We start from the raw sequence: 14,155 nt of genomic DNA, 5'->3' as shown, positions 1-14,155 counted from the left end.
TTTATCATTCTGGTTTAAAATATAACATTTGGGAGGAGTTTCTGAAAACATTTTACATGTATGCTATTTTTACTTAAGAGAAGTGAGTAGCACATGATCTTATTTGTAAGTACCTCTACATTATTATCCGGATTAAGTAAAAAATTTGATTCAGTCATTTATCATTGGTCTTGGTTAGATATTTTCAAATATTCTATCAATAAAGTTATCCCTCTAGTCTAGGCCTTCATTCTTTATAACAGTACTGAGTTGATGCAAGAAAGCACAGGAGTTGTTTCTGGAATTCCTTAGCTGAATACTCCTGGCATTGAGTGCAGAAGGAATGGTTGGCTGTATAGTTTTTTGAGCATCATTCTGTAGCCCTAGAATTCTTTTAGGGTAAAAGATGAACTTCAGCTTTTATTTCTCTTTACACATGTCCATTTCCATGGCTTATGGTAACTTCCCTGAAAACTCACACAGACACACAGACACCTACCTCTATAGCCTTGTCTTCTTCCCTTTAGCCTGCTCTTCAAAGCTAACCCATTCACCACGGTTGAACTAGAGGCCTGGTGCATGAAATTCATGCATGGGGGGGAGGAAGGGGAGTCCCTCAGCCCGGCCTGCGCACTCTTGCAATCCAGGACCCCTCGGAGGATGTCCGACTGCCATTTAGGCCGATCCCTGGGATCAGGCCTAAATGGCAGTCGGACATCCCTCTCGCAATCCAGGACCGCTGGCTCCTAAACGCTCACCTGCCTGCCTGCCTGATCACCCCTAACTGTTCTGCCTGCCTGCCTGCCTGATCGCCTCTAACCTCTCTGCCTGCCTGCCTGATCGCCCCTAACCTCTCTGCCTGCCTGCCTGATTGGCCCTAACCGCTTGCCTGTCTGCCTGCTCAGTGCGGGTCATAATGACCAGTCGTTCTGCAGTTTGGTCGATTTGCATATTACCCTTTTATTATATAGTATACCTTCCAATATCATTAGGGACCTTATACCATTAATTATTCTCTTCATATCTTTAATCTTCAATCCCCCTCTCATTTTATTGACTCTTTCCCTTCAACCAAAATTCATCTCAAGTCTTTTTACATCTGAAAAATCCTTGGTCAAGGCACAGTGCTTGAAATAGTCATCTTTGCTTTCTCACTTTCAACTTATTGTTCTAAATCAATCCTAGCCTGGCTTCTGCTCTCACCCCTCTAATGAAACTGTGCTGACCTCTACCAGTATGTTGCCAAATCCAGCAAAAATTTACATCTCCCGATGCCTTAATGTCTGTTTATTGCACCCTCATTTTTTAAATGTTCAATTTTCTTGATTTTTGTTATTACTACAAGTATAGAAAAAAGTTAACACTGCAGACCTGACTACTACCCTTTGAAAGGCCTGCTTACAAGGTTGGCCCTTAGCTGGTGTCTGGGAACTTGGATTTAAGGGTTCCCTGACCCTAACTGATAACATTGACTTACTAGACCTAACCTGTGCTAATAATGTGATTTATACTGCTTTTCTACTGGGAGCCTGGAATTTTGGCACATGCTACATGGAGGGTACTTTTGTGGCCAGTCCCCAGCAAAAAACTCTGAGCACTGAGCCTCTGATGAGATACACCAGTACACAACACATCACATGTGTCACACGTCATGCCTGGGAAAATTGCTGTGTGATTTTACTGGGAAAAGACTTGTTTCAGCTTAGGCCTTGTTTCTTCTGAACTTTGACTCACATGCCTTTTCTCTCTGCTGGTTTTGCTTTATTTCCTGTTGCTATAATAATTCACAGCCAGAGCATGACTAGATGCTGAGTTCTGTGAATCACTAACTTTGGAAGTGGCCTCGGGGCCCCCAACTCCCTATAGAAATCTCCCACCTCTCTGACTGTTCCATTTTCAACAGCAAGCCTTTTGGGCTCTTCTTACATAGTGATGTTCCTAGGGTTCCAACTTCAGTCCACTACTCCATTCACTAAAGCAATTCCCTTGTGCAAACTTATCCACCTCATGATTTTAACCTATTGTCTGTGTGCTAATAACTTCCAGATCTATATTTTAAATACTGAATTCTTCAGCTTTCAGGTTCTTAAATCCAACTGATGCTGAACTTCTGCATAGGCACCTCAAACTCAACATGTCTAAAACAACCCTACCATCACTTCCTGTCTTCAATGACCTGCCTTTCCCTCATCCTCTATCATCTATTTATTCTGCTCCTCCTGATGTCTCTCTCTCTCTCTCTCTCTCTCTCTCTCTCTCTCTTTCTCTCTCTAAAACAATCATAGCATGCAGTCTCCCATGCCAGATAGTTGGGAATCAATCCTGTCTCTCCTTCAATCTACACCGTCCATCCTCAAATACTACTCATCCATCCTCCTAAATATTTATTGAGTCCTTTTCTCCTCCTTCATCCCAACTACCATTGGTCTATTTTCAGACCCCTCACAACTCAACTAAACTATTGTAATATCTATCAACTGATCTCATCTCTGATCTTGCCCTACCCAAATCTATTTCTATCATCCACAGAACTATACAGTGAGCCACTTAAAAATCAAAACTGACCTAAAACCCTTCATTAGCTTCCTGTCACCAAAAATTAAGAAGTCTTAGTTCGCAGTTGGTGCATATGAGGATCTTTAGTAACCCTGAAGCACCTGTAAGTAAGTCCCTTAAAGGACATACAGTTTCAGGCTTCTGTGCCCTGCTCATGCTGTTCTCTCTGCTTGGAAAACTTTTCCCTGTATTCCTTCCAGGTTAACATTCAGCCCAGCTTGTAGCCTCAGCTACTGGGTCCAGAAAGCCTTTGTGAGGATTTATTCCTCAGAAAGGTTAAATGCCTTTCCTTTGTATCTGCCTAGCACATTGTAAATATCGCTATCAAAGCAGTTAACACTTAATACAATACAGTTTCATATTGCAAATCTTTCTCAATGAGACTGTAAATTGAGAGGGGACTTTTAGTGCCTTATACATCTTTAATCAAAACTGCCTAAAGCTAGGCAATGCATAATAAAAAGCTAGGCAATGCATAATAAACTGGTGTTTGAGACATACCAGTTTCACAAAATCTGACAACACTTTTAAGACATGAAGCATTGTATAAGATAGTATGTCAACAGAATGAAAGAGAACACCTAAAATTAAGAATCAGCATAGTTCTCTGAAGAACTGTAAAGTCATTATATAAATAGAAAAACTTAACTTCTTTTATTCAATGTAAGTGCCTGCTATCTGCAGGCATTCTATTCAATCAATATTTACTTACCCATCATAAAAAACTTTATCGTGAATATTGTAATACTCAGTTTTCAGATGAAGAAACTGAGGTAAGTAAATGTCAAAATGGAATTAAAATACAAATCTACTTGACCCCAAATTCTGTTATTTTTCAGTGTTATGCAGTCTTAGTTAAATATTAAAAACAACCTAAATTTGATTACCTCATCTTCACAGGTATCAGTCTTCTTTCCTTTTTTGTCTTCTTTATCTTCTTCATCCTCCTCATCTTCATCAGCTTGGTCATCACTATCATCGTCGTCATCATCGTCATAGTCACTGTCTCCTCCCTTCCTTCTTCGCTTTCTTCCTGGAGTGGGTGTCCCTAGTGGATGCTGTTCTTCTCCAAGATCAATGCCACCTGCAGTGTCTCTTTTGCCTGTTTTCTTAGCATGAATGATTCTGAGCCTTTTAGTATTAAAAAAAAAAAAAAAAGATGATATGAAAGAAAAGGCTTCTTTCTATACTTTTAAAAGAGCATAAAATGAGTTTTAAGCAAAAATACCTAATGGTATTTCTCTCACAGTGAGCAATAAATCAATGACATTAAAATTAAAATTAAAGAAATTTAAAAATATGTTTCCAGAAATTACAAAATATATTAACTTTCAAGAATTATTCTAGGTATTTCTTTGGAATTAAAACACATTTAAAAAAATAAAAGTTAGAAAGCTGAAAAGACTAACTCCAGCAATGGCCAAGTGACAATTCCCCATTCCATACTATCAGACTGAATAAATTTCTATTCAAATTACCACAACAAAACTACCCTTTTACCATAGAGGTTGAATAATTTCAGCATATTTCCTGGAATGAAGCTAATTAAGTCTCAATTCTGAATATATTTGGATATGTTAGATTCTCTACAAAATCAAATTTAACTAGAAAGCAATGAAGAAAAAGGTGTTGGCTCCAAATAGATTCTATTTGTGACAAAAGTAACCTGATAGCAACAACAACATTAGAAAATGTGATGGCTCGGAAGAAACCAAGATGGAGGCATAGGTAAACACCTAAACTGCTGCCTCACACAACAATATCAAAACTACAACTAAAAGACAAAACGAACACCATACAGAACCACAGGAAAGCTGGCTGAGTGGAAATTCTACAACTAGAAGGAAAGAGGAAAGCACATTGAGACTCAGGAACTGCAAAAGGCTGAGGTACAGAGATGCGCGAGACCGCAGAGAGGACGGGCAGCTGAGGGCACAGGCGGCTGAGTGCGCGGCTGGCTTTCTAAAGCGGGAGGGAGACGGAAGCTCCCGAATGCACTGAACTCCAGTTCAGGGCGAGTTTCTGGGAACCTAGACACATTTGGGGAGAAACTGGACTGTCTGGCAGTGGGCGAAACTCGAGGGCGGCTTTCTCTCAGAGGTGCTTACAGCGATTACCGAGGGACACTGAGACACAGGGACCTCATAGGGCAGGGCTGATGGGAAGCCAAGGCTGTCTGCTCTACCCTGAGACTCTGCCACACCCAAGCTGAGCACAGAGGCTTTTGCAATTTTGCAAGTCTTGTCTCATAAGGGTGTCTCCAGCACAGAAGTTCTCCTGGCGTAGACACAGCTGATCCTCACAGCTAATTGGCCTGGAGGTCAATTCCTCCCAGTGATACCAACAACCATCAAGGCTTAACTACAACAAGACTGTGCACACAGCCCACAAAGGGGTGCACCAAGAGTGTCCACCTCGGGTAACTGGGGAGGCTGAGCCACTGGGCCATATAGGACACCTAGCACACAAAGCTACTCTACCAACTCACAGAAGCAGTGAAAATGCGGAGACAAAAGAAACAGATAACAAATGAAAGAAATGGAGAAAAGCAAATGACTGGATATAGAGTTCAAAACAACAGTTATAAGGTTTTTTAAGAATTTCCTAGAAAAGGCCGATAAATTTAGCGAGACCCTCGAGGATATGAAAAAGGACCTACTAGAAATTAAACATACACTGACTGAAATAAAAAATATTATACAGAGACCTAACAGCAGACTAGAGGAACGTAAGAATCAAGTCAAAGAGTTGAAATACAAAGAAGCAAAAAACACTCAACCAGAAAAGCAAAAAGAAAAAAGAATCCAAAAATTTGAAGACAGTGTAAGGAGCCTCTGGGACAACTTCAAGCATACCAACACCAGAATTATGGGGGTGCCAGAAGAAGAGAGAGAGCAAGATACTGAAAACCTATTTGAAGAAATAATGACCAAAAACTTCCCCCACCTGGTGAAAGAAATAGACTTACAAGTCCAGGAAGCACACAGAACCCCAAAGAAAAGGAATCCAAAGAGAACCACAACAAGACACATCATAATTAAAATGCCAAGAGCAAAAGACAAAGAGAGAATCTTAAAAGCAGCAAGAGAAAAACAGTTAATTACCTACAATGGAGCACCCATACGACTGTCAGCTGAATTCTCAACAGAAACTATGCAGGCCAGATGGGAGTGGCAAGAAATATTCAAAGTGATGAATAGCAAGAACCTACAACCAAGATTACTCTACCCAGCAAAGTTATCATTCAGAATTGAAGGGCAGATAAAGAGCTTCACAGATAAGAAAAAGCTAAAGGAGTTCATCACCACCAAACCAGTATTATATGAAATGCTGAAAGGTATTCTTTAAGAAGAGGAAGAAGAAGAAAAAGGTAAAGATAAAAATTATGAACAACAAATACATATCTATCAACAATTGAATCTAAAAATCAAGTGAATAAAAAATCTGATGAACAGAATAAACTGGTGAATGTAATAGAATCAGGGGCATAGAAAGGGAGTGGACTGACACTTCTAGGGGGGAAAGGGGTGTGGGAGGTGCGGGAAGAGACTGGACAAAAATCGTACACCTATGGATGAGGACAGTGGGGGGGAGGTAAGGGCAGAGGGTGGGGTGGGAACCGGGTGGAGGGGAGCTATGGGGGGAAAAAAGAGGAACAATTGTAATAATCTGAACAATAAAAATATATTAAATTAAAAAATAAGAAAATGTGATGGCTTGACTTCTTTGAAAGAAAAAAGACAAATGGGCTTTCTTCTAAGTTTGAAGTATCTGAACTCAATAAATCTGATTACATCTTTTTTTCATTGCAAATTCTGGCTCTGAGTTTTATTAATTTCATAACTCATCATAATTTGAAGCTTTACCTTTTCTAATTCTTAGACAAAATAAAGTTTACATGCTATCTTTGCAATTCATATGTTTTTCTGGGAAACTTATACAAAGGGAAAGAAGTATATTAATTTTAATAAAAAATAACTTACTTGCGGAGTTTACCTTCTACCATCCATTTATCTCTCCTCAGGTTTGACATATAATCAATGTTCTTGTCAATTTCACTGTCAATGCAAAAATTTATTACAAAACTTAAATTAATCCATTATATAACACATTAATATGGCAAGCAAATTGTAATGATTACCAATAAAAAACCGTAAGTGAAAAACTACATTAATACAGTATCATCATTGCTAAGAGATGTATAGAAAACTTTAAATGTCTACTAATAATAGAAATGCATGACTCTGAAATATTTGGATTGATATTTTTCCTAAAAAGGTAAGGAACTAAAAGTAACATACCAGTAATTAAAATCTGTAAAATAATGAATAGCAAGAACGAGATGAACATAGACTTGGTTGCCAAATTTTGAAATACTAGACTGGAGGACTTTGATGAGGTTAAGTACTTTTTTAAAGTACAAATTAATACATCAATAAACTAATTCTATTATGGTTACATTAGAACATAATAAAATAATAAGTAGCTGAATAATTCTCTGAATGGATACTAAGAAATCTTATCATCTAGCATCACAAGATGTGAAGAAAATGAAAATCCTGGAATCTTCCAATAGTGCTGGATTCTGGGACCACAATAAAATGAAATATTTTTGCATTTCAGTATATAAGTAACAATTATTACATGAACAAATTTTCTTTTCAATAGACTACAAAGAAATACATTAAAATGTATTATTAGTCACCTCTGAATGGGGAGGATCAGTGTAATTTTAATTTTTTTCTTTGTGCTAGTCTATAACTTTGAAATTTTCTCTAAGCAACCTGTTTTACTTTGTGATACGAAAAATTCAAAACAGCAAAGAATCACCTAAAAAGCCTGGCACTTGCTTACCTCACTACACTCTTGCTGCACGCCAGCTCATTGATCAGGAAAGCCAGGGCTGAGGCTTTCTGTGCTGGCGTGTGAGCCTGGAAGGCTTTGGTCTTCAGGCTCTCCGTGAGCTCAGTCTGTCCACAGTGGGCTTCCATAAAAATCTGCAAAATCTCGGAAACATTGTCTCGATTCACACCAACATTCAGCAAATGTTCTCCGAGAGCTGTTTTGGCCTATAAAATGTTGACATTTTTATCAGTATTGGTCATAACCATTCATAACATAAAACAAGGTAATTTTTAATCGGTACTAAATAATCTAGACATTAATGACAACAGCTTTATTCATATTTTTGATGAAGTAAAGATAAAAAATATGCAAGAGATGATTCAAGTACTTGTAATATTTCTATTCCTCCTTTAAACTCATGGTTAAAAGTCAGGTGGGGAGAACAATATATAAACTCATGGGTAGAAATTGTCTATTACACTTTCTCTGACCACAGAAACTATCCCAAACTTTTCCAGGCTTTATGTAGATATTCAGGGGATGGAAAGATTGGAAGTTCAAAAGCACTATTATTATGTTGGCTGGCTCTAAGGAATCATGGGTTTTATTGCCTGGTAAACTCGGTGATTGGGAGATGAAGGAAAATATAACAGATGCATCTGGAAGCTTCTCTCTCTACAATATTACCTATAGCAAAGCTGACTGAAATTTGTATCTTAATTGGAATTAAGATAACTGAATTTCATTGAGTATCACCCACTGAGCAGTACAGAGTCTTAATACGCTGGTCTTGATTAGCCTCAGTTACTCATAGTGATTCAGAGAGAAAACACAGTATAACTTTAGTAGGAGCACATAAGTTCTAGTTGCTTTATGAATTACAAGTTCTGTTTTGCTGAATATCACTTTCCTTAAATCAATTTGTTTTTTTGCGGAAAGTTAGAGGAAAAGAAGAGTAATTTGGGAATGATCTCCATTTCTTAGGCTTTAGGGAACCAATTGTAACTTGAAGCAAATCTACATTTAACAATATGTAAAACAAAAAAAATTGGATCAGTCTCTACAATCTTCTGCTAATATGCTACAGGCAGCTATCAATGCACTGATAGTACAAATTAAAAAAAACTTTTATATTTTGTTTTGTTTTTTACCTTGTATCCCGTAATTAGACCTGGATCACATACAGCAGCTGAGAGGAGCCTCACAAGCAAGTCTTGTACTTCACCCATGCTGTCCCCTATATTTAGCAATCCCTCTTGAAGAACACTCAGGTTTGGAACATCAATATTCACATCAAAGCCCAAAACTTTACCAAAGTTTCGTAAGAACTGTACCACCATGAGACAGTCTGAAAATGTACTTCCAGAGAGAACAAGTCCTGGAATACGAGGCAACTCTGGCAAAGGCTGAAAAGAAAGTAAAATAAAATAAATTTTTAAAGCCATGATTTGCTATCTTCTGAAATAAAGTAAGGTGCTATCTCTGTCTCTCTTGCATTGCTCCAGTGGTTTTCCCTATGGACTGTAAGTTCCCTGGGTGCATTGCTGCAACCCCAGGCTACTTAGCTTAGGATGTTGAATTCAAGTAACCATCAGTACATTTTGGCTAAATACGATATAAATTTAGATCTCTGCAAAAGGGAACATGGATTTTTAATTAACTTACATACTGATAAAACATGGGTTATACAACTGGATCAAAATTTAGGCTACATTAAGAAATGAACATTTCCACAATCATAGAAAACATCATGGTGATTAAGAGAGGGGAGGGGGACTCTAGCCAGTTAGGCTCAGTGGATAGAGCCTTGGCCCCTGGACTGAAGTGTCCCAGGTTTGATTCTGGTCAAGGGCACATATCCGGCCCTGGTCGGGGCATGTGTGGGAGGCAACCAATCAACGTGTCTCTCTCACATCGATGTTTCTCTCTGTCTCTCCTCCTACCTTCCACTCTCTTAAAAAAAAAAAAAAAATCAATGGGAAAATATCCTCAGGTGAGAATTAACAGAGAGAGAGAGAGAGAGAGAGAGAGAGAGAGAGAGAGAGAGAGAGAGAGAGAGAGGAGGGGTGGAGAAAAGTCGAAAAAGGTTTAGGGGAGATAAATGGTGCTGGGAGGAGATGAATTGGGATGGTAAACATACAATACAACATATTTGTGATGTATTATAGAATTGTACGCCTGAAAGCCATGTTACCTCAATGAACTTAATGTAAAAAAAGAGATATTTCAAAAATACCGAGGACATACTCAGTAGGACAAATGCCTTGATTTATTCTAATGATGGCGACTGATTTAAGTCATATGAACAGTGTGTATCTGGGGGCTGTATGGTTGGAAAGACTGGTAACATCTCTGGCTAATAAGTGGTGATAAATTACTATGTCCACATGACCAGAGCCCATGACCCTATCAAGAACTGCTTTATACTGTAAACAAGTCTTTAGGTTTCCTATATGTACTGAAATATTAATACTGTATCAAGTTTCAGTACTAAAATTGGAAACCTGCCTCTTCTGCTATTTCTCAAATATGCTCACATATTAACATTTTAATGACTAAATTTTGTTACCAGTTGTCATGCACATTTAAAAACGAATAGGTAGTCTAAATTAAAAACATTTTTGCCCATGAATTGGATTTAAAACCAATACTTTAAAATTTGATTGGGGAAAAAAGTGACCTGTGTTTCTATTTATCTACATTGGTGCTTGTTCAAAAGTGTTCTTCCGCCCTGCACTTAATTACTTAACTATCTAAAGACTTTTTCTACTACTATTGTGTGAAAACACAGAACTGGCTGATACTATACATATCTTTTGTTCCATCCGAAGACCATTTAATTCTGAGTTTTATCCTAAACTATATCAGACATACACATATCTATATGGTTCTAAAAATGTATATAACAAAGCTAATAAAGTTAAATTTAAAGTGGACTTATATATTTGATATAGTGCATATAGATTTAAATAAAATAAAAAGGTGCAAGAAAATAAAACTCACTTAGGATCTGAGCTTATTAAATGTATTAACCTGTATACTCACTCTGTGCTTAGGAAATTTTATACATCCAATGGATTAAAATTAGTATGTTTACTTTCATTTTTATTTAAAATTATTTATTCTAAGTAAATAAATAGAATACTAATAAAGTTAAATCCCCAGTATTAAACATTTGCTTTAAGCATTTCAAAAAAGAGACGATCATTATTTGTATACCAGATAAATATGGCATATAATATAGATGCTATTGATCAAATATAATAATACTAATGGCCCGGTGCATGAAATTCGTGCACATTAAAAGGGAATTAATTAGAGGAAATATTTTAATATTGCTATTTGCCCTTTCTCTATTGTAATAGAAATGTCAGAGATGAAAGAAAATTAGTAAAATGTATATGAAAATCTCCCTCCTGTCAGAGTCTGGAGCATGCCGCAGGACCTAGAGTCAAGTCCCTGCCCACTACCCGCACGCGCTTTGAAAACGCAAGAGACCCAGACCTGGCTGGCCCCACCCCCACTGGATGAGACCCAGACCCAGCCAGCCCCACCCTCGTCAAACCTTTCTGGTCGGGGAGGGAGGGGATGGGCACAGCCTCAGGTCCTCCAGCCAAGCGCCAGGCGGAGGGTGCAGCCTCAGGTCCCCCCGCCTGGCGCCAGGTGGGGGGTGCAGTCTCAGGTCCTCTGTCAAGCCCCGCTGGGTGGGGGGTGCAGCCTCAGGTCCCCTGACCCAGTGCTGGGGCGTGGGGCACGGCCTGAGGTCCCCCGTCAAGCCCTGCCAGGCGGAGGCCATGGCATGAGGTACACTGTCAAGCCCTTCCAGGGAAGGGGCGTGACCTGAGGTCCCTGTCAAGCCCTGCCAGCAGGGGGTGCAGCCTGAAGTCCCCCGGCCCAGCACTGGGGTGGGGGTGCAGCCTGAGGTCTCCCAGCCTGGCACCAGGGAGCACGGCCTGAGGTCCCCGTCAAGCCCCACTGGGTGAGGGGCATGGCCTGAGATCCCCTGGCCCGGTGCTAGGGCTGGGGGCACAGCCTGAGGTCTCCCATCAAGCCCCGCTGGGCAGGGTCATGGCCTGACGTCTCCCGGTCTGGCGCTGGGGTGGAGGATGCGGGCTGAGGTCCCCTATCAAGTCCAGCCGGGCGAGGAGCATGGCCTGAGGTCCCTGTCAAGCCCCGTGGGGCGGGGGCACAGACTGAGGTCCCTGTCCCTGTCAAGCCCCGTGTGGTGGGGGGCGTGGCCTGAGGTCCCTCACCCCAGCCAGGTGCCATGCAGCCTCAGGTCCCTGCTGTTTGGTCATGACATTACGGCATCCTGCTTAATTTGCATATTCTTCTATTATATAGATAGATATTACTGAGACAGTGTTAAAAGAGATGATAGGCAGTATTGATATAATTATCTAGAAATACCATCTTTTTATCCATAGTCAAACATAATTGATTTCTACTCTTAAGTGTATAAAATCATGCCAGTAACCAAGATTATTTTGCTCTTTCTAAATTTCTACTTTTGTGTACTTTAGCAACATTACAAGATGGGAGAGAAGACACACATGAGGTACTTTGGTTGGATGTCTTTCTTAGCTAAGATGATAAACAGTATGGACTCTGGAGTTGAACAAACTGGGGCTTGAATCCAAGTTGCCGTTTATTAGCTGTGTAATCTTGGACAAGTTCCTTAACCTCTTTGAATCTCACTTTTCTCATCTATAAATGGGCATAAATAGCAGCTCCATAGGCTTGTGGTGTGAATTAATATAAAGCACTTAGCACAGTGCCCAGCCTGTAGTAAACATACTTACTATAACTTAGCTACCATTACTAAAGCATTGAAGCAAGTTATCTATACTAATAATAGCCTAGTGGCCCTCGCGCATGACATTGTCACAAGATGGCCACCACAAGATGGACGCCACAAGATGGCCAGGTGCACAGCAGAGGTGGGGCCCGGCGGCTGCTCCACACAGTGAGGCCTGGGGATCCCACGGCTCTGCACGGCACAGAGGAGCCAGTCCCGGCGTCTCCACTGCCTCACGCAGAGAAGGCAGGTCAAGGCAGGGCAGGGCAGTTGTGGGCAATTGGTCCAGCAAGGGAGGGCAGTTGTAGGCGATCAGGCCAGCAGGCGAGGGCAGCTGTGGGCGATCGGGCTGACAGGGGAGGGCAGTTGTGGGCCATCGGGCTGGCAGGGGAGGGCAGTTGTGAGCGATTGGGCCGGCAAGGAAGGGCAGTTGTGGGTGAAAGGGCAAGCAGGGGAGGGCAGTTTGGGGTGATCTGGCCAGCAGGGGAGCAGTTAGGCATCAATCAGGCCGGCAGGGGAGCGGTTAGGGGGCGATCAGGCTGGCTGGCAGAAGCAGTTAGGGGCAATCAGGCAGGCAGGCAGGCGAGTGGTTAGGAGCCAGCACCCCCAGATTGTGAGAGGGATGTCCCAGATTGGAGAGGGTGCAGGCTGGGCTGAAGGACACACCCCCCCCCCTTGTGCACAAATTTCATGCACCGGGCCACTAGTCTATATACATAAAAGGCTAAGTGACCAGCCAACTGGCTGACCAGCTGGTAGGTATGACGGCGCACTGACCACCAGGGGCAGATGCTCAATGCAGGAGCTGCCGAGCGACACAACTTTTCAGAGTGTCCTTTTGCACTCCGGGACCCCTCAGGGGATGTTGGACTGCTGGTTTCAGCATGATCCCTGCAGGCCAGGCTGAGGGACCCCACCTGCTGGAGGGACCCCGCTCACTTCGCAGATGCCCTTCGAGCCCCAGCACTGCCCCAGGTGCAGCTGGCTAGGGAAGGACCATGGGAGGTTGGCTCCAGGGTGTGTCCAGCCCGTCTTGCCCCACCGGACACCTTCTAATTAATTTCCTTTCAATGTGCACAAATCCATGCACCAGGCCTCTAGTAGATTATAAATCCTAATTTAAGTATCTATGGGATGTGGGGAGAAGTTAGATCTTTCTTACCTAAATGCCTGAATACCAAATAGAAACACACAAATCCTATCAACTTTTACAATCCATCTTTGTAGATTTCTGCAGCATTTCTACTTAAATTAAAAAGGTCTGCAATACTTTACTTATATATTAAGAACTTCCATAATCAGCACACAGCTCCAGAGATTTACTGGTGCTCATCCAGGAGAGGCAGATTGACTTACGCTTGGAATCCCATGGCTCTAGTTAAAAACGAAAGCCTCAGTAGTTGAGCATTGACCTATGAACCAGGTGGTCACAGTTTGATTCCCGGTCAGGGCACATGCCTGGGGTTGTGGACTCAGTCCCCAGTAGGGAGTGTGCAGGAGGCAGCCAATCAATGATTCTCATCATTGATGTTTCTATCTCTTTCTCCCTCTCCCTTCCTCTCTGAAATCAATTAAAATAAATAAATAAATAAATAAATAAATAAATAAATAAATAAATAAATAAATAAATATTTATAGCTGGTGAGAACACAGGAAAAATTAAATTTATTAATAAAATGGTTTATATAATAAATTACCTTTTGATCTGCTAAGCACATGTCTTCATTAGGTTTCTTTAGTTCCTTTGCAATTTCTAATTCTATTCTTCGTTGTTCTAGTTTACGCTCTTTATTTAATCTTTTCTCATCACGTTTTTCTTGCTTCAACCGTTCTTTTTCCTTAAAAAGAAAACCATGTCCATATATTCTTTTTAATCATTGTATGTGTTTGAAAACCTCTAGTTAAAATTTAAAAAGTGATCAAAGTTATTATTCCCATGAACGGAATCTTCTTAGGAGATTTAGGAAATGACTTGGA

The 14,155-nt window shown here is 40.7% G+C and overlaps 1 protein-coding gene across 22 annotated transcripts in view; it reads right to left on the bottom strand.

Annotated features, from left to right (window-relative positions):
• Positions 1 to 14,155, bottom strand: part of BAZ2B (bromodomain adjacent to zinc finger domain 2B) — a 372,529-nt gene that overhangs the window by 33,793 nt on the left and 324,581 nt on the right. For all 22 annotated transcript variants that reach the window (XM_080671184.1, XM_080671185.1, XM_080671189.1 and 19 more), the window contains 5 exons: positions 13,876 to 14,016; positions 8,532 to 8,786; positions 7,390 to 7,604; positions 6,519 to 6,593; positions 3,423 to 3,666 (listed from right to left, as the gene is read on the bottom strand). In XM_080671184.1, coding sequence (XP_080527310.1) covers positions 3,423 to 3,666; positions 6,519 to 6,593; positions 7,390 to 7,604; positions 8,532 to 8,786; positions 13,876 to 14,016 — 930 coding nt within the window. The remainder of the gene's footprint in view (positions 1 to 3,422; positions 3,667 to 6,518; positions 6,594 to 7,389; positions 7,605 to 8,531; positions 8,787 to 13,875; positions 14,017 to 14,155) is intronic.

Source organism: Plecotus auritus (genome assembly GCF_963455305.1).
Source record: "Plecotus auritus genome assembly, chromosome: 5".
NCBI classification, from domain to species: Eukaryota; Metazoa; Chordata; class Mammalia; order Chiroptera; family Vespertilionidae; genus Plecotus; species Plecotus auritus.
The sequence above is the reverse complement of the archived record's forward strand: the minus strand, read 5'-3'. Positions and strand labels throughout refer to the sequence as shown.